General features: G+C 47.6%; 2 protein-coding genes across 3 annotated transcripts in view; both read left to right on the forward strand.

The window, feature by feature from the left end:
* The first annotated feature begins 365 nt into the window (after nt 1–365).
* Nucleotides 366–1,717, forward strand: LSM10 (LSM10, U7 small nuclear RNA associated). The gene is made up of 2 exons (XM_015410896.1): nt 366–453; nt 1,245–1,717. The coding sequence occupies exon 2, from the start codon at nt 1,258–1,260 to the stop codon at nt 1,627–1,629; it is 372 nt and encodes a 123-aa protein (XP_015266382.1). The 5' UTR covers nt 366–453; nt 1,245–1,257; the 3' UTR covers nt 1,630–1,717.
* Nucleotides 1,718–5,899: 4,182 nt separating this feature from the next.
* The window catches only part of STK40 (serine/threonine kinase 40), a 24,215-nt gene continuing 4,822 nt past the window's right edge, over nt 5,900–25,292 (forward strand). Inside the window, exons 1-10 of one of the 2 annotated variants that reach the window (XM_015410903.1) lie at nt 5,900–5,979; nt 16,733–16,846; nt 17,764–17,849; nt 18,733–18,876; nt 19,467–19,694; nt 20,075–20,127; nt 21,966–22,081; nt 23,006–23,150; nt 23,946–24,068; nt 24,502–24,586. In XM_015410903.1, coding sequence (XP_015266389.1) covers nt 5,976–5,979; nt 16,733–16,846; nt 17,764–17,849; nt 18,733–18,876; nt 19,467–19,694; nt 20,075–20,127; nt 21,966–22,081; nt 23,006–23,150; nt 23,946–24,068; nt 24,502–24,586 — 1,098 coding nt within the window. In that variant the 5' untranslated portion in view covers nt 5,900–5,975. The remainder of the gene's footprint in view (nt 5,980–16,732; nt 16,847–17,763; nt 17,850–18,732; nt 18,877–19,466; nt 19,695–20,074; nt 20,128–21,965; nt 22,082–23,005; nt 23,151–23,945; nt 24,069–24,501; nt 24,587–25,292) is intronic. The other variant, XM_015410904.1, reaches the window with a different exon arrangement.

The raw sequence follows: 25,292 nt of genomic DNA on the forward strand, positions 1-25,292 counted from the left end.
GAGCTGTCCTTGAAAGGGCAGTTTGTGTCAGAGCTCTCTCAGCCCCACCTACCTCACAGGGTGTCTGTTGTGGGGAGGGGAAGGGAAAGGAGATTGTAAGCCGCTCCGAGACTCCAAGTGAAGGACAGGATACAAATCCAATCTCTTCTTCTACCCAGGAAAGGGTACCCCTTGCAGGGAAGGTTCTTGTTTTACCGTTCTCATTCTCCAGGGGGCGCAGCATGAGCCGGAGCATCGGCCTAGATATCTAGTCTGAGAGGAAGCGGAGAGCGTATAGCAAGACGTTGTCATTCCTAAACTCCGCCTATTGGTTCTCAAGGGCGTGAGGCTTTGACCCGGAAATTGTACTTCGCGGGGGCCCTCAAGCCGGAAGTTGGTGTTCGGTGTCCCAGGTTTCTCCCGAGGGCCCCTGAGAGGGGATTCTTGGAACGTTCCTCGGCTGAAAACGCGCAGGTCGGTAGGCGGGGAGGGCGGCGGCGCTGGTAGCATTCCGTGGAGCCTTTAGCTTCCGAGGCAGTCTATCACCTTTTGTGACTGCTGCGGCGCCGCTGCCCCGCTTGCCGGGAATGAGCCCCCTCTGGACGGGCTTTGGGTTTGAGCCTGCGGAGCCAGCCTGCGCTTAGGCTTCCCTGGCCGAGGCGCTGGTACCGCCTGCACGCTTGGCCCTGGCTCGTGCTTTGGGAACTGCCGAGACAAGCCGAGTTTTGCAGGCTGGGTCTGCTTGTGTTCGTGGGCGAAGCGGCTGCTGGTTGCTGTGGGGGAAGTACGGTTGCCACCTCTGGGCTGCGAACTTCCTGGATAGTTGGGGGTGGACCCTGGGGAGGGGAAGGACCTCAGAAGGTTCTAATGCCATAGGGACCAGAGTAGCTGATTTCTATAGGGAAGCTGATCTCTGTAGTCAGGTGTAATTTTGGAGGATCTCCAGACCCCACCTGGAGGTTGTCAACCCCAATGGGGACTGATCGAGCAGACTTTCAGAACCCTGAATTATGCAGGCTGTGCTGGGGCACCACCCCCTATAAATCTATAGGGGGTGGTGGCTGGGGCCCTTGGCTGTCAAGGCTTCAGGCCACAGCAGGTATGGCAGCCATCCACTGGGTTTTCTTTTATAAGTCCTTGTGGCTTTGCTGTTCACCAAAGTCTATGCTTGGAGAACACAACTCTACAGCCATGGATAGTAATGCTCCTGGATGCGTGTCAAGGTGTTGAATTTGACAGGCGTATGTTTTTGCTCTAATCATTAGATGGTGCTTCACTATGGAGATCAGCCACTCTGTTAAGGAGCGCACCATCTCTGAGAACAGTCTGGTGATCCTGCTGCAGGGCCTCCATGGACAGGTCACCACAGTGGAGCTGCGGAACGAGAGTGTGGCTGTAGGCCGCATCACTAATGTTGATGCTTTCATGAACGTGTGCTTGGCTGAAGCAACATTCACAGACCAGCATGGCTGCTCCTCCTGGATGGACAACCTCTTTGTGACAGGAAGGAACGTTCGCTACATCCACATCCCTGATGATGTGAATATCAGGACCACAATTGAGAAACAGCTGCAGCTCATCCACAGAGTACGCACCTTTGGTGGCCGAGACAAGGGGAGGAAGGAGTTTCTTAGGCCAAAGGACAAATGAATGGGACTGGCAGCATGCCCTTACCTTGCTGGTTATTCTTCACTGAAATCCACTCTCTTTTGTTAGGGCTTCACCATCTTTCCTTGGCTGGCTATACCTTCTTTGGTATTTCAGGGATTTCACTATTTATTTTTTTAAGGATAACAGTACTGAGTCTTTTTGTACATTAAAATTCTCTGAAGTTTCTAATGGATTATGCTTCTATAGCTCTAGTTCTATTTTGATAAATTCTGGTTTTGTTTTTTATTTTTACAAATAAACGTTTGTATCAATACTCATCCATCCGTGTGTGGTTTATGGTCTGCTGTCCTTTTGCACACTGTTTCTAACCAGCCTGACCAACAACAGTGTGTTAAACCAAAATTTGGTAGTTTAACCAGATTATTGCAGGCTAAACTGTCATAGCTCTCTGCTTGCACCTGATCATTAACTAGAAAACCTCAAACAAAACCCCAAAACATATGTTTTACATCCCAGAGCATTTTCTGCATCTTCTTAATCACAAATATATCGAGCTAAATGTAAATAGCCTCCCTGATATTTAAAGCACTTAAAGAATATAACAAAAGGAAGGGGCAACTCTACCACATATATCAGGGACAAGAAATAAAGTATTATTTCATTTATATATTCAAAGGCAGGGAGGGTGGGATAAAAATTAAATAAATAAGTAAATTCTAATAAACACCTAAAAATGTTCTCCATTTTTAAAAAAGATTTTGTAGATACTGAATAATGCTTATATACCTGTACAAGAAGCAATCAATTCGTGAATATATGTAAATTTAAAAATGTGAATTTTTTTTCTCCCCCCCCCCCGGGCGGTAAACTTTTATTTATTTATTTATTTATTTATTTATCAGTTTTATTTATCAATGTGAATGTTAAGAACATAAGAGAAGCCATGCTGGATCAGGGCAGTGGCCCACCCGGTGCAACACTATGTGTCACACAGTGGCCAAAACCCAGGTGCCATCAGGAGATTCACCAGTGGGGCCTGAACTCCAGAAGCCCTCCCACTGTTACCCCTCAAGTAACAAGAATACAGAGCATCACTGTCCCAGACATAGTGTTTCTTCTATACATTGTGGCTAATAGCCACTGATGGATCTTTGCTTCATATGTTTATTCAATCCCCTCTTGATTGTAACCACCACTGCTTCCTGCGGCTGTGAATTCCACGTGTTAATTACTCTTTAGGTGAATATTCCCTATAATTTGTGGGCTCTGCAAGTAAGCTTCATGCAGCTTAACAACAACTCTCTACTGGAGGGTAGTATGAATTATAGATGGCTTCAAAAGGACAATTTATAATGATGCCATCTCAAAGTTAGAAAGTCTTATAATCAAGCCATGGTAACAGAAAAAACATGAGTAAATACTGTCATAGAAATAAAAATGGGCTAGAACGGGGGAAATCCAACTGTGTTTTTTTTAATCTCCCTTTTGGGGAGAGGGCACTTTTAACACCGATTTACATGCAAAAGACAGAGACATGTAGAAGAGGGGAGCAAGCTTGAGAAGTTAGAAAAAAAGTTCTGTATTACATTGCAGTGAAAAAGGTGATACATGCAATAAACACTGCAATAGATGACAATTCTGTTCTTTAGAATTCTTTAAAAGGGTTGGGTCTGTTTTCAGCCATCCTCTGCTGTGGAAGGCTTGACTTGTTAATTTTGCTGGTGTCTTTGGTCCAAATTGTCTCTGATTGTGGCACGCTCCGCTTTGGAGTGTGTGGGGTTGACTTATCGGGAGCTGGTCCTACCTTTGTGTCAGGGGCTGAACTAGATTTACTATTTGCCCCTTTCCCTTCTACAATTGAAAGTGGAGAGGGGAAAACATAGCTGAAGATTTAACCTATGATAGTTGAGCTAACTTCCTTGGGTGGGAAGAAAGGGATGCAAGGGTAAGAAGGACAGTTGATAGTGGAAGATGATGCAGTCTGGGCATAAGAGCTGCAGCCTGCAAGTATGAAAGCAGGCTCTATGAAGGACTTAACTGCCAGTATAGAGAAGTGGCAATCTGATGCGCAGCACCCTCTTGCTAGTTGTCCTAGGTGCCTGCACATCATAGCTATTGTTCTTTTGCCTAATAAGCAGAGGTAAAATGCCTGGAAGAAAAGCTGGTAACTAGAGAGCCATTCAAGTCCCCAGCCCAAGATAGGTAGGTAGGGCCTCATCCTCCACCCCAGGTCATGCATGTGACTCCACTAAAGCTTGGTAGTTTTCCTTGGCAGGGCAGGTACAAGTTTGCAAAATGATTCACTTTGTAATTGATCCAAAGGCCATGAGTAGGCAGGAGCACAGCAGCTGTACAGAGGATGTAACTATCTGGGACCACTTTTCTTTGCTGTGTCTATCTTTGGAGGGGTTTTGCCCATCTGCAAGGCCTCATTTGCCTTGCTGTTGCACTCTCATTTAAACCCACAGGACTGTTGCATCAACAGCTCCTTAGCAAAGAGTCTGTGCACATCTCTTGGCTCTGCAGCATGAAGGAGAAGGTGAGGTCTGTGTGGAGGTGTGTACACAGTCATTCTGTGCCTCTCAACCCCACATTTGCTAGTCATAGTCTCAGGATCATGACAATATGTATTTTGTGGCTTTGTGATATGGTCACAGTACGCATGTGGGAAAATTTGGTGGTGGTGGTGGAATGTGCCGTCAAAGTCACAGCCAACTTAAGGTGACCCCTCATGATGTTTCCAAGGCAGGAGACAAACAGGTGGTTTACCATTGCCAGCCTCACCATCCTGGACTTCCTTGGTGGTCTCCCATCCAAGTACAAATCAGGACCAACCATGATTAGCTTCCAAGATTAAACTATCCTGGGCCATCCAGGTCAAGGTGGAAAATTTGGTACCTGGTGCCAAATCCTGCATGGTGAAGTACAGCCATTGGCTTGTGCCTTCCATAGATCAGCAGTCAAACCCTTTTACACCTATGGAGGTCAAATAGCCAGAGGTAGCTGTAGGGCTGCCTCCAAGGGTGGAAGCAGTGGCCAGTGCTCAGACTGGCAAAAGGCCCATCGCCCAACATTCTCCCTCTGGAATGGAGCACTCAAAATTGTCGGTGGAAAGTGGAGAACATTCTCTCATTTTTCACATTCCCTGTTGAAGACCAGACAGTTCACCACAGCCAGTCAAGCAGCCACAGGAAAACATAGTGGAGAGATCCAGACTGGCCAGGGAGTCTTGGATAGAGACAATGGGAGCCAAGCCAATTTATGCCCTCCAAGGAGCTTTCTAAAATTGTAAGTAGGATGCCCGCGAGAAGATGGAGGGGAGCCAGGGTTAATTAAGAACCCGAAGGTTAAATGAATACAAATGAGGGGGGGGGGCAGTGTTAAAATCAATAAATATACAACATAAATATTACAAATTATCAAAAACATGTATTTATTACAAATCAGTTTAAAAACAATTATAAGCTCAAATATAGCCTCAATAAAAATTACAAATCGTACAATATGCACAATTGGGACCTTATGCCACCCTAAAATAGACACGTTTCGGCCAACTGGCCTTTGTCAGTGGTCAAGCATAAATGTTGCACATAGTCTCAATTGTTGCAATACTATTATTAACCAATATAGGACAAAGTGGAAATTATATTCTGATAAACGTCTGTGACACAAGGCAAGGATGTACTGTATAATAAGCCTCATGTGGCATCACCTTGTGCCCAAATCAGGCACATATAACCAAAATGGTATTTTGGTCCAGGAGATTCAATTCCAAAAGCAAATATAGAGCCAGCGCAACAATTAGTGTATAGTGCCACCCTTGCACCCCTTCAAATCCAGTCCAGCTCCGGTGCTGATGCATCATCTGCCTCTCATAGAGGGGGAAGAGGGAGTAAAGGGCGTTTGATAATAACCATGACAGTATGTAGTAGACACTTCCCATACAAACAATTTGTTTGAAGGCTTTTGCATCACGTGACTGGGCAAACCACCCCCTCCCCCGGTGCTCTAAGGCGTTTCGTTCCCCTCCCTTTGGAGGCGAGGACTTGCGAGAAGGGCGGTGCTCCAAAAGAGGGGGGGTGCGGGGACAGGAGAATTCTATTATGTCCGCCAATACCGTCACTTTCTCCGAGTGTTCGCTGAGTCTTTTAACCAATCAGAAGCAAGCTCCGTCTTTGGGGCGGGGACGCCTTTTCCGGAGACAAGATGGTGGGCGACAGTTCCTGCCTCTCGGTTCCCGGAGGGCGGTGAGGGGGCGCGGCCAGAGGCGGTGACGTGGCCCTGCGTCATGTCCGTTGTCAGGTGGCGGAGTCGGAAAGCCCGAGTTGGCTGGGAAAAAGCGAGGCGGACGGTGGCCGGCGGGGCCGGGCCCGGAGGCGGCGGCGATGGGTGAGTGGTGAGGGGTGGCGGGAGGCTCCTGAGGGGAGGGGCGGCCGATGAGGAAACTCCCGGGGGCAAGGGAGGCTGCCAGATCCGAAGAATTTTCCATGAACCGCCGCGAGGCTTTGCATGGGGGGCGGCCCTGTTCTCGCAAGGCGCCGCACGCCTGCTGCCGCCCCCCCCACCCCCCGGATCCGTTTCTCCGACTAGATTGAGCCGGCCCCGCTCGCTGTCGGCATCCCTTCCTCTTTGTTTCCGAGGAGACCGTCGGACGCGGCCTCCCCCGCTGGAGCTGTCATCCCCTTCTCAGCTCGCCTCGCCTGCTTGGGTTTGGCTGCGGTAGTCGGGGGCCGGAGGACCCCGGGCCTGGATGCAGCGAGTGGGGGCGTGAAACACGTGGAAGGGAAGGGGAGGCCAGCCTGGATGGAAGAGGTGGGCGCTGGGGTGCCTTTGGTCGGAGGGAAGGGTTGCACGGGGTGCTCCTCTGAGGATGCTGAGCGAGGCCAGCCTCGGTCGAGTGCTTGGCTCCTTTCTCGCTCTGTGTCTGCAGACCCAGCGACAGAGTTGGCTTGACCTGGAGGCAGCCCGAGCCTGGTCCCCCCCCCTCCCCCGCCATGACTGCGGTGCTTTGGGCAAGCAATTCTCCACTGAGTGTGAGGCCTATCAAATGCGGAGGGGGGTGCTTTCAGAACAGGAGAGAGAGCCCTGCTGGTTCAGACCCTTGGTCCTTTTGTCTCATGGAGCGGCCAGGCGGCTGCCTTACAACACTGGTGAACAGGGGATAGAGGCTGCCTCTCCACAATGGTGATGGACCTCTCCTCCATGAATTTGCCTAACTCGTGCAAAGCCAGTGACCCTTGTGACCATTGCTGCTATTCCCTCTGGTGTCCTGAACCATTTCCTGTCATCTTTGTTGGGTGCCCTCAAGTTCTGCTATTAGAGAAGAGGGAGAAAAAGTTCCTTCTCTCCACTTTCTCTATGGCATGCATAATTTCATAAGCCTTTATCATGTCCATCCTTAGCTGTCTTTTTAGGCTGCAAAAATCACAAGGGTTTTACAAGTCTTGCAGTACTTCGCAAGAATTACCTTGGCGATTCTTACTGCAGCCCTAGGAGGTCCTGCAGTATAATTGTCATTAACACGGGGGCAGAGTTAGTGTTTCAGTGGGGTTTCAGTGAGGAGAGGGGGCTTCCTGATTTGTAGCTCAGTCTCTCAGCAGCTATGCTGTATTAGTATTTTTGCAGCTGGAGATAGAGGTGATACAAGATTGTGAAGATTATCAATTTCTATGTATTTAAGCTGTGGCTCCAGTGACCTCTCTGGGAGGGTTTATTGGTTTGCAGTTATGAAGAATGTTGAGGCAGGAAATGTAGCTTACCCCGTCCTCTTGACATGCATACACAGTGACAGGGCCCAAACAGTCCTTCACTTTCTGTGCAGAAGTCAATGAGAGCCATTCACTTTTATGAGGGAGACGCAAAAGCATGTAGGTGAAAGTACTGTTTAAAAATTGGGTTGGAAAAAATTCAGGAGATAAGTTGTGTGCACAATATATTACTGGTGCCAAAGAACTTGAGATGTTTTTCAGCTCTATGCAGGTTTTGTGCCTACAACTGCAAATTATTTTTTAGTCTTAGCAGATCATTTGCATATTTTCCTATCTATTTCTCTCCCCTTTTTTTTAGCACCGTCCACCCCTGATTTGATGATATGACTTTAGCCAAACAGCTTCTCCTAAGCAACACAACATTGTGATCAGTCAGACCCAGGGAATCCAGAGCAGCATTCTTCTCCTATGGGCCCCACACAGTCATCATTTCTTAAACTGTGGTTTTGAGGTAGACCACAATCCCAGATATTAAGGGTGAATGCCACCGCTGATGATAGCAGGCGGATGAGATTGTCTTCTCCTCTGTCTGTTCTGATTGTCCTTTCCTTGCCTAAGTGGCATGTTGCACCTTTCTGACAGATGGTCCCAGCCGTAGCTTTTTTTTTGGGGGGGGGGGGTGATTGTAGAGATAATGGGTTGGATCTAGATTCCAGACACCTTTTTCATTGTCTTCACCTTTCCTCTCCTTACTACAGCCCTTATCCCACATGACATTTATGCATGCTGGTCCATGATCCCCAGGATAGTCTTTGTTAGGGGGGTGGTCAAAGCTAACACTTTCCTTCTTCAACAGTAGAAATACTGGTTGGATCTATCCCTTTTAGTATTTTTCAGTTTTAGTACAGTGTCTTTGAGCCTTGACTTCTCATGTCTATGGGATTTGCAGTGACTTCTATGACACTGCTCTATTGAAATGTTGACAGGGAGCTCAGTGTGAGGCTGATTTATGAGCATAATAAATGCATCTGGCTTGCAGATGTTCTGCTTTAGGTGTTTAATTAGTCACTCAGGTAGATACAGAGCTGCCACCAAAGAGCTAAAACCCTAGCTTTTAAAGGTGATTAACCTGGCTTTCGACATCTTGTGCATGGATGAGAAAATAAAGGGTGTCTTTTTATTAATACATCCACGTTTTTTGAATCTGTGCCAGTTCAAGTGGTGAGCGACCTGAAACCATTCTTTCTGTGGTAGTATCTGTGCGAGTTGGGGAAGCAGGATTTTTGGAATATGTGGTAGAGGCAAAGTAGTAGTGTGGTATCCAACAGGTATCCAAAGGCTTTTCCAAAGTTGATAACATGTCTTTCCTGGATTAGGGCTTCACTTTAGCCAGTAGCTGGTGCATCTAGCCTTGTCCTGTCTACTGAAGCTGAAAGCAACTCTCCAAGGTCTTGTGCCTTTCCCAGCCTCAGTACTTCTTAAGTGAAGATGTTACCAGGGATTAAACTTGAGACATACTGCATGGGGAGCAGGAGCTGTGGCACAGTAAACCACAAGCATATTCCAAAGAGTGGGTGGCACAGAAATGCAGAAGAGTGTTGAGCGGGCAGCACTCAGCCCTCCTTGCAGGTGCTTGAACCCAAAAGGCCCAGAGAGCAACAAGGGCTCTCTTGAATCGGGCACCTGACCAAGGGCAGATGTTGTCATCAGGCTGTGGGTGCTTGCTGTGGGATTAAGAATTGCATAACCAAGCAGCTAGAACGGCACAATGTACAGTGTGAGTGGCATTTTCACCAGGCACCTGAAGTGGCCATGCATGAGGCTTGTGGGTATACCAGACCTGCTTAACTTCAGACCACATTCTGGGCCTGTGCAACTGACCACACCTAGGGGATCACTTGACATTGATGGGTAGTCCTCCAGGAACTTCAGAAGGATATATTCACACTGTGATCTCTGTGGGTGCTCTAGAACAACCTGCTTCCATCCAAAGGGTTTGTCCTTTTTTAAAACTTGAGAGTGGGTTTCAAAATGCACCAAGAACAAACAGAGTACATGTGTGTTGTCTTGGTGTTGGCTCCTCCTGTATAAGCTTAGGCCTGGGATATCACAAAAACAATGGACAGCCTGTGTCTGGAAGTTATCCTGTGTGAGAAAGAAGCTGCTCTTCTGATGTATGTGTGTGTGTCTGGCAGGGGTGGGGGAGACTGTCTGAACAATGAGAATTCAGTCTTGAATTGGCAATCAGAACAGGAATTCTTGCTTCCAATCTGGTCATGTCAGGGAGCTGTTGAGAACAAAGCCTTTGCGCTTTTGTGAGGCTTGGATACATTGATAGAGAACTGCTATTTGGTATTGCGATTAGGGGAACTGTCTGTTCTGCAGTGCTGTAGCTATCCCCCCCCCCCATTCCCTTGCCCACATTTGGTAAGAAAGGTGAACCTCTTGGCTCACTCCAAGCCAAACTTGCCAAGCCCACATATCTTACATGCCTCTTGTCGGTTTAGGGCTCTAAAATAAGCCCATCCAACAAATGGCCTGCTAAGTTTATGACATCTGTGGTGTGTGTGGGAGGGGGGAGGAACTTTTGCCTTTGCACAACATCTAAGATGAGCTTAAATATATTTCAGGATTAGCTTCACCTAAAATTTGCATGGCTGCAAGCATAAAACTCAGTTGCTTTTTGATAAAATTGGTTTCTTTGGGTGGGGGTTTGTTCTCTGTCAAATCGTCACAGAACCATCTAGCAGCTTCACCTGCTGATATGAGTGAGTTCTGACCAAAACAGAAGCTGAATTGACCAGGCAGGGCTAATACGTTAATGGTCCTTCATTCTAACTGCTCCCAGAATTTGGTTGTCTTGATTTTTCTGTATCCCTCTTTTGGCCTCTCTCTGTCAATAATTGCGTAGCAGCACAATTAACTTTCCAGAGCAGTGATGCGCAAAATACAAGCTTTCTTGTGACAGAGGAAAAAGAAGGTTTTATTTCCAGCTTTTTGCCCACAGCATTTTGAAGCCGTTTTAAAAGCTCCCATCTAAATCTAGTACGGCAGTCTTGGTCTGTCTGTCTTTCGGTCTCCTTCCCACCCAGGGAACTGTAGTTCTGTGCACTAGATCAGGGAGTCTCAAACAAAACCTCAGCATTTAAACCAAACTACAGTTTCCGGGATTTATTTATTTTTTTAGAGGAAGCCATGACAAAGAGAAATACAGTTGTACTTGTGTGCTCAGTGGAGGTGTGCTGCGGCTGCAAAGCCAAGAGGTGATTCTGATGCCTTGGAATATATTTTAGTTGTCTGTAAATGCAAGAGACAGAGAATGGGAGGAGTGGAGTAAGCTAGTACGTGTGTGGCGATGCTGGTGACTCACTTAGAAAAAATAAGGGTGTTCTCCTTCAGAGATGACTGACCCAGGCACTTTGCAGTTTACCCGGCTGGTGACTCTTAGCAGCAATAGATTTCATCACTGCAATCAAATGTCCAAGGTCCTGTCTTGTGATAGTTATCACTCCAAAATCTGCAAACTGCTCCAACCTGCGTCGCTTGTATGCTGAGAGGAGGTGGCCTTTTTGCATGGACTTTCTGCAGTGCAATGTGACCACCTTGGGGTGCATTTTTAATTTTACAGACCTCCCTTTACTACCTGCCTTGGACTTCTTTTTATGGATGTGCAGAAAAACTGCAGTGTGCCTTAAACAGTCTGTGATAATGGTCCAGGTGTGTAGGAAGTAGTTGTTCACCCAGTACAAACCTTTTCTTCCCTCCTGCAGTCATCCCCAACCAGTTTCTTGTACTGCCTTTACTTCTGCTCCCCTGTTTGCTTCATGTCTGTCTGGTATATGTGCATTGATAGACAGAGAAGGCTGCAATGTGGATAGCCCTGTCAGAGGTGGCCTTGGGTATTCTGCTGTTCAGTTTTCACAGCTGAAAAAGAATCCATAGGTTAGATGCTGTGCACCCATTCTGCAACAACACCAGGAGAAGTCTCCTTGTATGGGGTGCGGGCACCATTAGCGGAACCCCCAGTGCATCTGGTATTAAGCAATGCTTGTTGGTGGAAAGTTCTGTCACATCATAGCCTACTTACATTGGCCCTGTCAGATTTTCAAGGCAGGAGGTGAACTGAGGTGGTTTGCCATTGCCTGCCTCTGTGCAGCAACCCTGGACCTCTTTGATGATCTCCCATCCAAGAACTAACTGAGGCTGACCCCTGTGATGAGAGGCTGGCCTGGGCCATCCAAGTCAGGGCACCTGGTGCCTAGATAACTTATCAATACTTAATCAACTTTTGATTCTGGAAACACCTGGTAGTGGTACTGAATATGTTGAAATGTTTTTCCCCAACATCCTTGGCCATTTAGCTATATGAGAGTTTGTAGCCTGAACCCCTGGTTGAGGGCACTTGAAGACTAGTTCTCTGCTTGCTCGTGAGACCTGCACTAACTTCCAAGAGCCAAACCCCTCTTGAGCTAGCTTAGCAAATAAGCCCCCCCAACTGTAGCTGCTGTTTGGACATAGGAAACATTTGTTCTCATGCTGCAAATCTAAAAGCTCTGTTGTCCTGCTGTTCTTTTGGGTAGGTAGGTGTGCCACTTGAATTCTTTGCATATTCTCTGCTCTGTACCTACAAGGAAAAGGGCGCCCTGATCCGCTTATTGGTGTTTGGTAGTGATCAGTGACCCCAGGAAGTCTCACTAGTCTGTCCAGTTTACTTTTGCAGAGGAGGTGTTGGTCCTCTGATCCAGCATTCATGTGGAAGGTCCCAGGCTCCTTCCCTGGCATCTTCTGAAGACTAGGGTGGGAGGCTGGCCTCTGCTTTGAAAGCCTGAAGGCCTTCTGCCATCCAGCGTGAGTAGTTTTGGCTCAGATTGCCTGTTGGGAGGTCCTTAAATCCTTCTGTCAAGCTCCAATGGGAGTTGCAGAATCTGGCCGTTGTTCTCTCAGTGCTTGCAATCATCGGTGTGTCATCCCTGTGCCAGATTGTGTCACTGCCTTAGAGCAACTTCTGCTCTGCTTTGGTTTCATCAGTGGACTTGGAATGGGAAAGGCTGCCCAGCAGGTTTTTCTCTCAAGGACTTGTTGGTATTCCTGGGTTTTGCGGGGTTATGGTCCATTTTTCTCTCCTCCATTTCTGGGTGCAGTTTTGGTAGGGATAGTTGAGGCTTGGGGTGAAATTGGTCTAGATTTCCCTTAAACTGAAGCCTCTGGTTTAAATTTCCTGGTTGCTGCCATGTTTTAAAGGTTGTGTTGTTTCCCCTAGAGAGCTTTGCAAGCTGGCTGAGATCCTGAATGGTTCGCCTGTGAGTCTTTGCTCACAGATTGTGTTGCATGGAACTTTTGGCGGGTCTTTGCTCATGGATTTGTTACATAAAACTTGCAGAAAAGGTTTCTTTTTCACAGGGTGCTAGTTTACTGTGCTTCAGTAACGAGTTTTACTAACCAGTCAGTGGACAGTGCACAGTATAATGAAGCAAGTATTTTATATTTGCTTTGTGGAAATGGTGGAATTCCAAGCAAAGGGTCAAAGCTCAGAACATCTGGTTCATAATCAAGCCTCTGTCCTAGCAACAGGCTCACAATATGGGCCATGTGTTTTGTGCACCAAAGGTTGCTGCACAGAGAACTATGTGGGGTCCTCCTCTTTTCCTGCTGCCTTCAGCTTTTCCTAGCATTATGTCTTTTACAGCGAGTCTTGTCTTCTTATGATGTGACCAAAGTACAATAGCCTCAGTTTAGTCATTGCGGCTTCTAGAACACTTGTTAGGCAATGCCAATGTTGCTTCAACTTCAGGAGAAGTAGAGGCCATGACAAACATTCTCAGGGAACAAGACAAACCACAGGGACCCATCAGTTCACAGGCAGCTAAAGAGACAGTGTGGGGTAGTGGTTCGTGTCGGACCACTAGACCGGGGTGGCCAAACTAGGGCTCGGGAGCCACATGCAGCTCTTTCACACGTATTGTGTGGCTCCTGGCAGGGTGGCTGGGGAAGTGAAGTGAAGGATTGGTCTTCCCTTCCCTAGTCAGTGCTCCCCTTCCCTGGGTAGACTTGAGGTGTGGGCGAGCAGACAAAGAAAGCAGCTTTAACTTTAAATGCATTCTCAAAGCACCCCCCCCCCCCGGCCAGCTTGAAGAAAGCATTTGTCTCTTTAAATATCATTATCAATATCTGTTGTTGTTTTTTAATCCCTTTTGTTTTTATTTCTGGCAGTCTTATTTAATGTTAAAGTTAATAAAAGCAAATTCGCATATTTTCCAGGAAAAATGCATGTGTAATATTTGTTCATGTCTTGTGGTTCTCAGACATCTGATGTTTCTTCTATGTGGCTCTTACGTTAAACAAGTTTGGCCACCCCTGTACTCCTTTGATTGAGGGACAATGATAGGCCTGACATCCTTTGTAGAGTTACTAGGGTAAAATACTGGGGGGGGCTTGACGTATAGACATGTAGCCGAGAGGGAAGTAGTCCTCTGTCCCAACACTGTAGAATTCTATTCTACAGGCCCCCTAGGGGTTTCCTAGCCTGTGGTTATTTCTCTCCCCAACCACAACTGTCTGGTTGTGCTTGCCATTAAGACAGCGGTTTTAAAGCTGAGTCAGGTGTCAGTAGCTCCCACCATTTGGTAAAAACCTCCGCTGTTGGCCTCTTATTCTCGGTCAGTGTTCTAGTCCAGAAGCCCAAGGAGAGACTGGCGGGATTTCTCTGTGAGAGCCTGTACAAATTGCTTCTGGGAGATTCCCTTGGCCCCTTGCCACTTGGGCATCTCTGCTCCTCCCTTCTGCAGCAGCAGTGCAAGAGCTGACGTTTCAAGTTTGATGACGAATTGTGCCCGCCAGGAGTCTCTGAGCAGGAGTGATTCATCACTTGTGTATGTGGCAGTGGCGTGGGAACTTCTCCTGTTTCGCCATGTTATGTTCTGCCTGGTGTTTCAATCTTTGGCAGGCAATTGTGTTCGCTGGAGGCCTCTGCATAGGACATGCAGTTGCTATTATAAAGTTCCTCTCTCTTTAAAAGTCCATTCAGAGCAGCTGCTGCAACATGACAAATGTACCACTGCAGTACATGTGTAGGGTGCTGAATGTGTTCTCAGTGCAGCCGTTTTAGGCTGAGTTGGTGAAGCTCCACTACAGGTCAGTGACAAAACCTGGGATTTTGATTCTCTTTGGAAACCCATAGCATGAAAATCCTTAAAAGCAAATCTCAAATTCAGTTTCTGTACAAATATGTTTTATTTTGTTTGCAACAGAATTCGTTTGCTCCCTTCAGCTTTTATTTTTCCTTCTTCTTAGATTATAAAAATTTAAGATAACATGAGCTTTGGTAAAATTCAGGTGGGTAGCCGTGTTGGTCTGAAGCAGCAGAACAAAGTCTGAGTCCAGTGGCACCTTTAAGACCAACAAAGTTTTATTCAAACTGTAAGCTTACACTTTGAATAAAATGTTGTTGTTCTTAAAGGTGCCAGTGGACTCAAACTTTGTTCATGTGCTTTGGTAGCATAGGGTGCAGCAGTTTGTAGCTCTTTCTCAAGTATTGGGTCTACTTGCAGTTTTGCTTATACTTCCAAAAATATGCCAAGTAGTACAGTTCTATTTGCTAACTAGGTTAAAAATGATGCATTTTATGTTACATCAGGAAAGATTTTTAGGCATGTAGGAAATTAACTTTTGCATGCATGCATGCATGCTCACATACGTATGTTTATGTATACAAGTTTTCTCCAAATTTCCAATTTTTCTTCTTGTGGAAAAAGGTTTTTCCCCATGACTTCAAAATGTTCAGATACTTTGCATCTCTGCTAACGACAGCAATGGTTGCCTTTGAAGCAGCTTGTAGGGCCCTGACTGGCTGGGGGAGTGGCAGAGTTTCTCATCTGAAGAGGAGAGAGTCTGGCCCAGGGTGGAGAGAGGACATTGTACTGTGGTTAACCGACAGGAAATGATGAGCATGGGGCAAAAGGCTGGGCCTTGTGATAAACAAACAGTATTGTACTTGAGTGGTCTTTCCAAGCTTCCTTACTGAGTTGGTGACTGTGGCTCTCGCCTGTCCAGTCTGTTCTTTCCTGAAAGCAGCAAGGAGACTTCAGGGCCCCTATGATGACTAACTCCTCATCCCGAAGCTCCAGCTGACCCGACTGCTGTAGCTGTTCTTTTCCTGCCTCCAGTCCTCCCCAGATGTCCTAGGCAAGTCCCCGGGACTGTTCCAGCACCATTGATGTGTTGGACTCTTCCTACACTGGGGACAGTTCACACCTTTATGTCCTGCTCTGTTGTTGGACAACTGCCCTGTCTGTGTAAGAACATAATGGGAATGTGAGCATTTGTGTTTTGGCTGTCATTGCCCCAGCTGTGGCTGTCTTGTCCCTACCAGACTGTGGAGCTGTGCAGCTGAAAGTCTTCTGCTGACATGCAGAGACTCCTCATGTGTGAGCAGGGGGCAGGAAGCAATGTCAGAACTTGCCCTTGGCATGTGACATTGTTCTTGGGCCATTTATTTCATTTATACCTTGACTTTCTCCCCAATGGGGACCCAAAGTGGCTTACCTCCTTCTCTCCTCCCTATTATCCTTACAACAACCCTGAGATGTGGGTCAGGCTGATTGCATGACTGGCCATTTCCACCATCACTCAGCAGGCTTCCATGGCAGTGGGGATTCGAACCTGGGTCTTTCAGATCCTAGTCCAGCACTTAACCACTACCGCACACTGGAGAGACAGTTTTGCTAGTAGAGGTACTAGGACATAAATGTACCAGTGACGGAAGGGTTATTCTGGTGTGCATTACACCCCGTGACCAGAGGTGCTTGATGAGCATGGTGCTCTGTGAATAAAGGCACACTGAGACCTAATGGAGAGCTGATAGTTCATCTAATTATGGCAGGTGGAGAGAGAACAGGTGGCTTGGTTCCGTCCATGCTCAGCTTGCTGCCTGGCATCTGAAGATCAGCCCCTGCAGAGTGGATGTTTTCCTTCCCTCTGCTTTCCATGAGGTGTCATGTTGGAGGGAGGCAGGGAAAAGAAGAACCCCCCCCCCCAAAAAAAAACCCAGCTTTGAGGGCAAGAGGTGAAGAACAGAAGGACTGAAGCTCACCTCTTAATTCAAAACAAGGCAGACCTTTAGATGCCGGCATGGCTTACAAACAGATGAGTTCACACAAGTTCACACCCAGCTAGCTCGTGCTGAATGTCTTAGTTTCTCAGGTCTTTCTACCCTGTGAGTAGTTCGGTGGTCACACAGTGCTTTGCTTGAGCACATCTGGATGGCCCTTCCTGGAAAGATGGGAGGTCTGTGCCCCCCCCAAGCCATTAATGAGGGACAGGAAGTGCCCATCATCACTTAAGCTGACAAGAGGGATGTGGGGGGGGTGCTGTCCGGTGGCAGACCATCATGGCTGGCAGCTCCCTCACACAGCATGTCTGCTCTGTTCTGTTCCCAGAACTCAGGATGAAGCGGCGGGCGTCTGACAGAGGAGGTGGGGAAACATCGGCCAAGGCTCTCTGCACTGGGATTTCCAGCAACAATGCCAAGCGGGCTGGGCCTTTCATTCTTGGTGAGCAAAAGGGAGTCTGTGATCCATGGTGCAGTGCAGCTGGGAACGTCTGGTTTGTGTGTTGGGGGGGGGGACAGAAATTATACCCCCTCCTACTCTCAGCTTCTGTACTAATTACTAAAGGCATCAGTGACAGGCACAAAAATACAATTAATGAAACTTAATGAATGCAATTAAAGCAATTAATGATACAAAAGTCCCTGACTGGGGGGGAGGGGTGCAGGGTGTAACCTATAACCTCTGCATGCTTTTTTCCGAAAGTAGAATTCTGCAGGTGAATTGTATTTGCCTGGTTTCACATTGCATAACTTATTCTGCTTCTGCTCTGCAGGGCACAGTTTTACCGTCTGTGCTTCCAATGGAATTGCAGCAAACGTCCAGGCCTGGCTATAAGGCCACTTTCCTTGATAGATGGCCGAAGCCCCTGCTTTTCCCACTTCCTTTGCATTGTTGTGTTTGGCTCACTGCGCCTGCAGCTGGTCCCCGATCTTGGCCACCATGTCATTCTTGCCATCCTAAGGGAGCATGGCGGCTGGGACCAGAGTTTGCTGGCAGCCACCAGGAAGGACTTTGGACAAACATTCAGAAAGAAGCAGCTTCACACTGTGTGTGGTACTCCTGCCGTGCTCTGGTGTAGGTGTCTGTTGCTTCAGTGTCTCTGGACAGTAGCAGATTCCAGCACAGGGAAAGGAGGCGGGGAGAGAACACTTTAGCCGACCAGTGGTTGAGCTCCCCATGATTACAGAAAGACATGTCATCTTTGCTGGGCAGGCAAAAGGGGGAACTAAAGGAGATCAGGGTAGATGACCAAACGAACAGCTGTAACATTATTCAAACTCCCATAACGTCCACACTATTACACAGCTATTACAGCCCATTCAGTCCTCAACAAAGCAGTTCTGCTTTTGTGTTTCTAGGGCCTCGCTTGGGCAACTCCCCAGTGCCTAGCATCGTCCAGTGTTTGGCAAGAAAAGATGGGACGGATGACTTTTACCAGCTCAAGGTGAGCAGAATATGGGGCTGTGAACGCTCTGGAGAGGAGCTGTGAAGTGGCTGCAGTCGGAGGCTGTGTCTGTTCTTCAAACAAGCAGAAAGTGTGGAGATAGAAATGGGGTGGCTGAAGGCAGTGACTGAGTTCTGTGTGACTCTGCCAAGGTCTTGCTGCCTTCCCCTGGAGCTGTCAGAATCTCCAGTGGGAGGTGCCTTCCCCGTTAGTTCCCTTCCTTGGACAAACATTCTCTGTTGAGGCCAGTGAATCTTCTACCATCAGCCCAACTGATGGCTGGCAGTGGCCCTGTTGGCTTCTCAGCACTCACTCCCCAGGATCCCTTTGTTTTATTAAGGTTTATCATCCTGCCAAAACATGGCTTGGTATGTTCCAGGCAGAGGCTGACAATATAAAACAACAATAAAAACATCAGTTTAAAATCACAAATATGTACAACAGTTCCTAGCAAAATATGTATACACCAGTCTGTTGGAGATTTCAAAGCATAACTCAGTTCATCTGTCAAGCACAAACCACACACCACACCTGTCTTGAAAGGCCTGCTGCCACCAGGTGACTTTCAGTAGCCTTTAGGCAATGTGGCTGGCCTCTTTGAAAAAGGTGTGGCAGGGGGTCTTATGCGTACAGGACAGGTGCCCTGTTGGGGCCCCTCCGATCCCATCTGTGCTCCAAACAGTGGGAGGTGTAAGTGTGCCCACCCCAGTTTTCTGTGTGCTGGACACCACTAGAAGCAACAAACTGACTTTCATATAATCAAGGTACTGGAGTGTTTTGTTTCCTGCTGGAATTTTCCAGGCTTGAGGCTTGCACTTTGGGCTTGTGGCTATCTTGTGAAGGATTGCAGCTTATTTTTTTTTCTTTGCCCCCTTTCCAAAAGATCCTCACCTTGGAGGACAGGAATGACAAAGGCACAGAAACCCAGGAGGAACGTCAAGGCAAGATGCTGCTCCATACGGAGTACTCCCTTCTCTCCCTCCTGCACAACCAGGATGGGGTAGTCCACCACCATGGCCTTTTCCAGGTAAGGGAAGTCCTGTTGAGCAGTTGAAGGGGAACTTGGCAGGAGCTGCCAGCCCAAGTTCTGCCTGCGTGTGTGTCTTACAGCGATGGCTCTGTATGGGGCCAGGTGGCAATGGGTTTTTAAAACAGCTACCTGTTCCTCAAAAGGCACACAGGCCACACCAGCCATCCTTCACGCCTTCCTGTATCTTCAGTGGTTGCTTGCAGTGAGGCCAGCACCCCTGTCCCCACAACTGTTTGTGGTTTGTACCCACGTGACTACAATTGGCCAAGGGCTGGACCAAGCAAAACTTGCATAGCTCTTCTGTTAAGCACTCAGGCTTGACATCTGGAAAGTCCCAGGCATGGTGGGTGAGAGAAATTCCACTCACTTTTTATCTCATCTGCAAGAAGCTACAGTCCACTCATAAAGTTCTGTTTGTTCCATAGCTACAAGAGTTGGACATGTTATCATTTGTCAGGCATGGTCCAGGGCTGGGGTGTTGGGCCTGGGTAGCCAGACAAGCACCGGGCTGAAGTGGCCAGCCAGGGGTCAGTAGGAAGGCTATCCCGCCTCCCTAAGTCATCGTCTTCCTCCCTGGGGCTTTGCAGGACCGAGCCTGCGAGCTGGTGGAAGACCTGGAGTCCAACAGGATGGTCCGCAAGATGAAGAAGCGTATCTGTCTGGTGCTGGACTGCCTCTGTGCTCACGACTTCAGCGACAAGACAGCTGACCTCATCAACCTCCAGCACTACGTCATCAAGGAGAAACGCCTCAGCGAGCGGGAGACCGTGGTCATCTTCTATGACGTCGTGCGGGTGGTGGAAGCTTTGCATAAGGTGTTTGTCTCCGCTGGGGTGGGGGAGAACCATCAGCATGGCAGGGAGGTGGCATCCAGGTTTGGAGTGTACAAAGTGCCACTGGGTTCCTGGGTAGCTACAGGAGGGGGTGCTGAACTCCAGAGAATGCTGCCTGGCTCAGTATTGGGCAGCAGCCAATAGTTACATTCCTCTGCAGCAGCTGGGAGGTTCTTGGGACACAAACTGGCACCATCTTGTTGTGCCAAATGAGTGAGATGGGAGGGGCATCTACATTTCATTCCAGTTCCTGTAGCATGTAACTTGGGAAGAAAGACTGGGGCACCAGCTGAACGTTGCCAGCCAGCACCTGACAAGAAGCCTTGTTGCTCTAATAGTTCAGTGTTCTCTTGCCTTTCCAGAAGAACATTGTGCACAGAGACTTGAAGCTGGGCAACATGGTGCTGAACAAAAGGTGAGCTCATTTTGGAAGTCCATTTCTTCACCCTTGGATGCTTCCAGGTTGGGGAAGAGGAGTCTGTGACCATCCCCTCCTCTCTCCCCTGATCTGAGCTCATGCAGGTGATAGTTCTCTGCTTCTGGCTGCTGTGTCAAAGTTTTGGCATTCACCTTTTGGTCTGTGTCTAAGTTTGGCTCTGCTGCTTTTGGACAAAACAAGGCCTGGTGGAAGATTTTAGGGAGGAAACTAAGGGAAGCACCAAAGGCAGATATAGAGACAGATGGTGTGCCAGTCACCCATCTGCTGAGACGTTTTGTGCTGATAGACCTATCCTCCATGATTTTCTCTATTCCCCTTTGAAAGCCATCCATGCTCATGGCTGTCACTACATCCTCTGGCAGTGAATTCCCCATTTTAACCACTCATTGAGTAAAGAAATACTTCCTTTGGTCCATGAATGTACTGCCCATCAGCTTCATTGCCTGCCTCTGAGTTCTAGTCTTTGGGCAGAGGGAGAAAAAGTTCTCTATCCTCTTTGCCCCATGCATAATTTTATAAACCTCTATCATGTCCCCCCTTGGTTGTCTTTTTTCTAAATTTAATAGTCTCGGTCTGTAGCCTCTTTTCATAGGGAAGGTGCTCCAGTCCCTTAATCACCTTGGTTGCCCTCTTCTGTACTTCTTCCAGCTCTTCATTGTTCTTTTTGAGATTTGGTGACTAAAAGTATTCAAAATGAGGCAACACCATAGATCTATCCAGGGGCATTGTAATATTGGCAGTTCTATTGTCAGTCCCAAATGATTATCCCCAGCATGGAGACTGCCTTTTTCAGTGCTGCTCACGGTGTAATGTAGCCAGTAAAACAGTAAATCACCGTGTACAAATAAACAATATAAGTTGATTTTTATCTGCAATGTTTTAGAATTCAATTATAAACAAAATTACAACCATAACACTATAATATGCAATACAAAGCTTAGCAGTACATATAGAATACTACAGTATTAGTTTCAGACAAACGACGGAGTTCTACTACACTATCAGTTTGCGAGTCCTTCTTCAGGTTTGTCATTCTGTACTTATATCTTCATTAGAATGAAGTGCTGCAAGCCATATTTCAAAATGCTAATTCTTATACAATGTTTTGATGTATGCTACCGCACTTATTCTGGTGACTGGGGAGCTCTAATGTGACAGGGTCTACAGTATATAATAATTGGCTAAGCTTTCCTCAAATTGCAGCACTTCATTCTAATGAAGATATAAGTACAGAATGACAAACCTGAAGAAGGACTCGCAAACTGATAGTGTAGTAGAACTCCGTCGTTTGTCTGAAACTAATACTGTAGTGTTATGTTTGTAATTTTGTTTATAATTGAATTCTAAAACATTGCAGATAAAAATCAACTTATATTGTTTATTTGTACACGGTGATTTACTGTTTTACTGGCTTTTTCAGTGCTGCAGCACACTGAGCTGGCCCTTTCAACTGGCTACCTACTACAGTCCCACGGTCTCTTTTCCTCTTGGGTTTCCGCAAGTTCAGGTTCCATCTGCCTATATTTCAAGTTGGGGTTTTTTTTTGTTCCAGTGTGTATCACTTTATGTTTGCCTAAGGTGAGCTTCATTTGCCACATTGTATCTCACTTGCCCAATTTGAAGAGATGCTCATGTAGCTCTTCACAATCCAGTTTCATTTTCATCCTGAATAACAGTGTCATTGGCAGACTTGGCACTCCACTGCTCAACCCCAACTTTCCTTTCTTCACCTTTCCTTTGCCAGGTGGCCAGATGTGTGTGTGGGGGGTCTCTTCCTTCTTCCCCTCAGTTAACTTGCTCCTTATCCTCTTCAGGACCCACCGAATCACCATTACAAACTTCTGCCTTGGCAAGCACCTGGTAAGCGAGGACGATCTCCTGAAGGACCAGCGTGGGAGCCCAGCCTATATTAGTCCTGATGTTCTCAGTGGTAGGCTATGTACCTTCTTTGGTGGGTAGGAGCAGGGCCATGTATGAATGTTTATGGGGAGATAGTAAAGGACATTTCTAGGAGCCATTTCAATGCGTGCCTCCCTCATGAACCTGAAGAAATGTCCACCACATCACACTCCCTCTCACCTCTTACTGCCCCCAAGAAAGCTCCTGGCAAACGTCGAATCAGATACACTAGAAGGAGGAGGCAACTTATGAGTGCGGCAAAGACATTTGCACATAGTACTCCTGCAGTGCACTGAGCTGCACAGGCCAAGTACCAGCAAGATCACCCTGAGGTGCTCAGAACAACACAGTCTCCATATGAGCAAAACAATCCAGGAACACAAGTAGAGAGGCCATCACTTTCGTGGAAGGTAGCAGGAGTTGACTCAACAGACAACTGCTTCTTAAATGGACAGTTCTATGTGGCCTGCTCCAGAGTGAGCTCATCAAGCAGCCTGGTGATCCTAGCACCTGAGGGCAGAACCACCAATGTGGTCTACAGAGAGGTCCTTCAGTGTGTGTGTGGGGGGGGAAGTACGTATGTCTCACTTCATTTCTTACACTACAATCTTCTCCACTAGAATTCTTACAACAAATGTCACATTTAAATTTCACATCATCAGTATTATAACTGGATTTACAGAACTTAAATACCATAGTGAAGCACGGGTATCAGGCTAGTATTCAATAAAACGTTACCTACCTACCTACCTACAGTCCTCAGCAGAGATGCTATGCAACCAGCAAATATCTTCCTTCTCCTCCGTTTCCTCCCTGCCTCCTCCTTTCAGTGAAGAGCACAGTTCTTGCTCCTTATTTTTAAGGGGAGGCTTTCTTCCAGCTACTGCCAAGGGCATGTGAAACTGAGTAGCAAACAGGCAGAAGAGTGGCAGGGGTGACTTCTGTTTTTCCGCAGGTCGGCCCTATCGCGGGAAGCCCAGTGACATGTGGGCCCTGGGCGTGGTCCTTTTCACCATGCTGTACGGGCAGTTCCCCTTCTATGACAGTATCCCTCAGGAGCTCTTCCGCAAGATCAAGGCTGCTGAATACACCATCCCAGAGTGAGTGGAAGCAATACCAAGTCTTTTGTACACTGCAGTGGGTTAACGCTTGGAACTGGGCCCTCTTCTTGAACTGATGTGAGAAACTGTCAGCAAGCTGCCAATGAATGTCTTTCAGTGTATATATGAGTCCCCTATGTCCAATACCCCCCCATGTATGGTGCAAACTGTTCCTCTGTGTAGCTGCTTGCTAACAGTGTAGAATTGCTTGCGCAGGCGTAGAAGATGTAATGACTATGCTTGTTGGGGAAACGCTTTCTTCTCAAGGACAACAGGTGGGAGATAGAGAGATTCTAGCCTTTGCTTTAATCAGTAGAGTCTATGGGAACTGCTAGCTGCTGATAGCAGGGGCCGTTGCTTTCTCATGAAATGAGCGCGCAAAAATGCCCTGGATGTTAGGGCGGGATTTTGCAGTCTGAATGTCTATGGGGGGGTAACTCATCTGCTTCCTCCTCGCCAAAAGCGGCTTTTAAGTCTCTGTATTCGGGGGGAAGAGAGAGTACTTCTGTAGCACTAGTAAGCAGATGCTCTGGATGTCAGGGCCGGGAATAATGATCATTGGTTAAAAGTGATTTTGATTTCCCTTTATGTTGCTTGTGCTTCCGCATTATGTTATTCCAATCAGAGACCTGTTCAGTGATCCATGGCTTCAATAAAGTAACCTTTTCTATGGAAAGTGACTCCGTTGATTCCAGGTGAAACCTGACAGAAACTAGTCATCTCTAGCTTCAGGGGTCTCAGTAGCTCTGCTGTCTGTGACATCTCTTCCTCCCCTGACTTAAACTTTTCCTTCAGCAGAGATGGGCGGGTGTCGGAAAACACTGTCTGCTTGATCCGGAAGCTCCTGGTCCTGGATCCTCAGCAGCGCCTGACAGCCTCCGAGGTGCTCGACTCACTCAGTTCCATCATTGCCTCATGGTGAGTGGAGTGATACAGGGCAAGGTGGTGTGCAGGGGCAGACTGAAGCAAAAAAGGGGGAACTGGGTGCAAGGGAGAGTAGTTTATTTGACCCTTTAGATCTAAAAGGTCAAAATAAGCTACCTTCCCTTGCACCTTGTTCAACTTCATGTCAGACAAATTAAAATTAGAGAGTCTCTGGTTGCCTGAGGCATTGTTGTTTTCCATGAGCCCCCGTTTATGTCCGGGGAGGGACAGGGAGCAGAGGTAAACTGTGCCATAGTTAGGGTGACGCGATGCCTTGCCCTGGCGAGCGAGTCCCTCCTCCTGCTGTGGATAAGGCTGGTGACAGATGCCGTTCTGCCAGTCACTGTGGCCAGGCAGAGGCACTTGGGAGCAGCTCTGGGGCAACAGCTTCATGTGCCTCTGGTCCACATGTGTTTTTGTCTTGCAGGCAGTCCATGTCCTTGCTGAGCGGGCCTCTGCAGGTGGTGCCGGACATCGATGACCAGGTGGCAAACCCCGAAAGTGCACACGAGGTAAGGCTCAGCATAGTTGGTGGGTGCTGGAGGTGACTCTTCACGAGCAATTCGTCTTCTGTGTCCTCGGGTGAAGCAAGGTCTGAACCTCCCTGGATTTTACTTGCTGACCACATTTCAGCACCTGCTAACTTTTACCTTTGTTTGAGCCCAGAGCAGGTGGAGGAGCAGAACTAGCCCATCCTTGGCTGTTCAGCCTCCCTTTGCCTGCTGACCTTCACAGAGCACTTCTTTCGAGACTGGCTTCCAGAGCCCCATGGGCAAAGACTTGCTTTTTAGGTTTCTGCTTCCTGGATAGAAGTGGGCACTGGGGGGAGCTGGTCTTGCAGGCTTTTGCCATTAGCAGGTTGAGCAGAACGGCTCACTGCAGACTGGAGTTCATAGCTGAGGGCTGACTGGGAAAGGATCTGCAAGGTGGGGGGGGGATTTGGCAAGAGGAAGTCAGGCATCCTGTGTGTGAAGCTCTGCAGGCAGGACACCAATTTAAATTGCAGTGGCAGCCATGATTGCAAAGGGGGAGCTGTATTAGTCCATTGTGGCAAAACAAAACAGAAGTCCAGTGACACCTTAAAGTGACATTTATTTCAATATTAAGTTTTCACGAGTCTCTGCTGAGTTCTTCAGATATATATGGGAAATCAGACAAGTTCCCTCTTATGGGCCTGGTTATGGGGGGGAATTAAGGTAGGGGATTAATTGAGTCTTT

This window comes from Gekko japonicus, unplaced genomic scaffold (genome assembly GCF_001447785.1).
Source record: "Gekko japonicus isolate JY-2015 unplaced genomic scaffold, Gekko_japonicus_V1.1 scaffold99, whole genome shotgun sequence".
Taxonomy (NCBI): domain Eukaryota; kingdom Metazoa; phylum Chordata; class Lepidosauria; order Squamata; family Gekkonidae; genus Gekko; species Gekko japonicus.

Excerpts from the sequence above, each read along its gene's own strand:
- LSM10 (XM_015410896.1), top strand. The coding sequence starts at position 1,258 with ATGGAGATCAGCCACTCTGTTAAGGAGCGCACCATCTCTGAGAACAGT.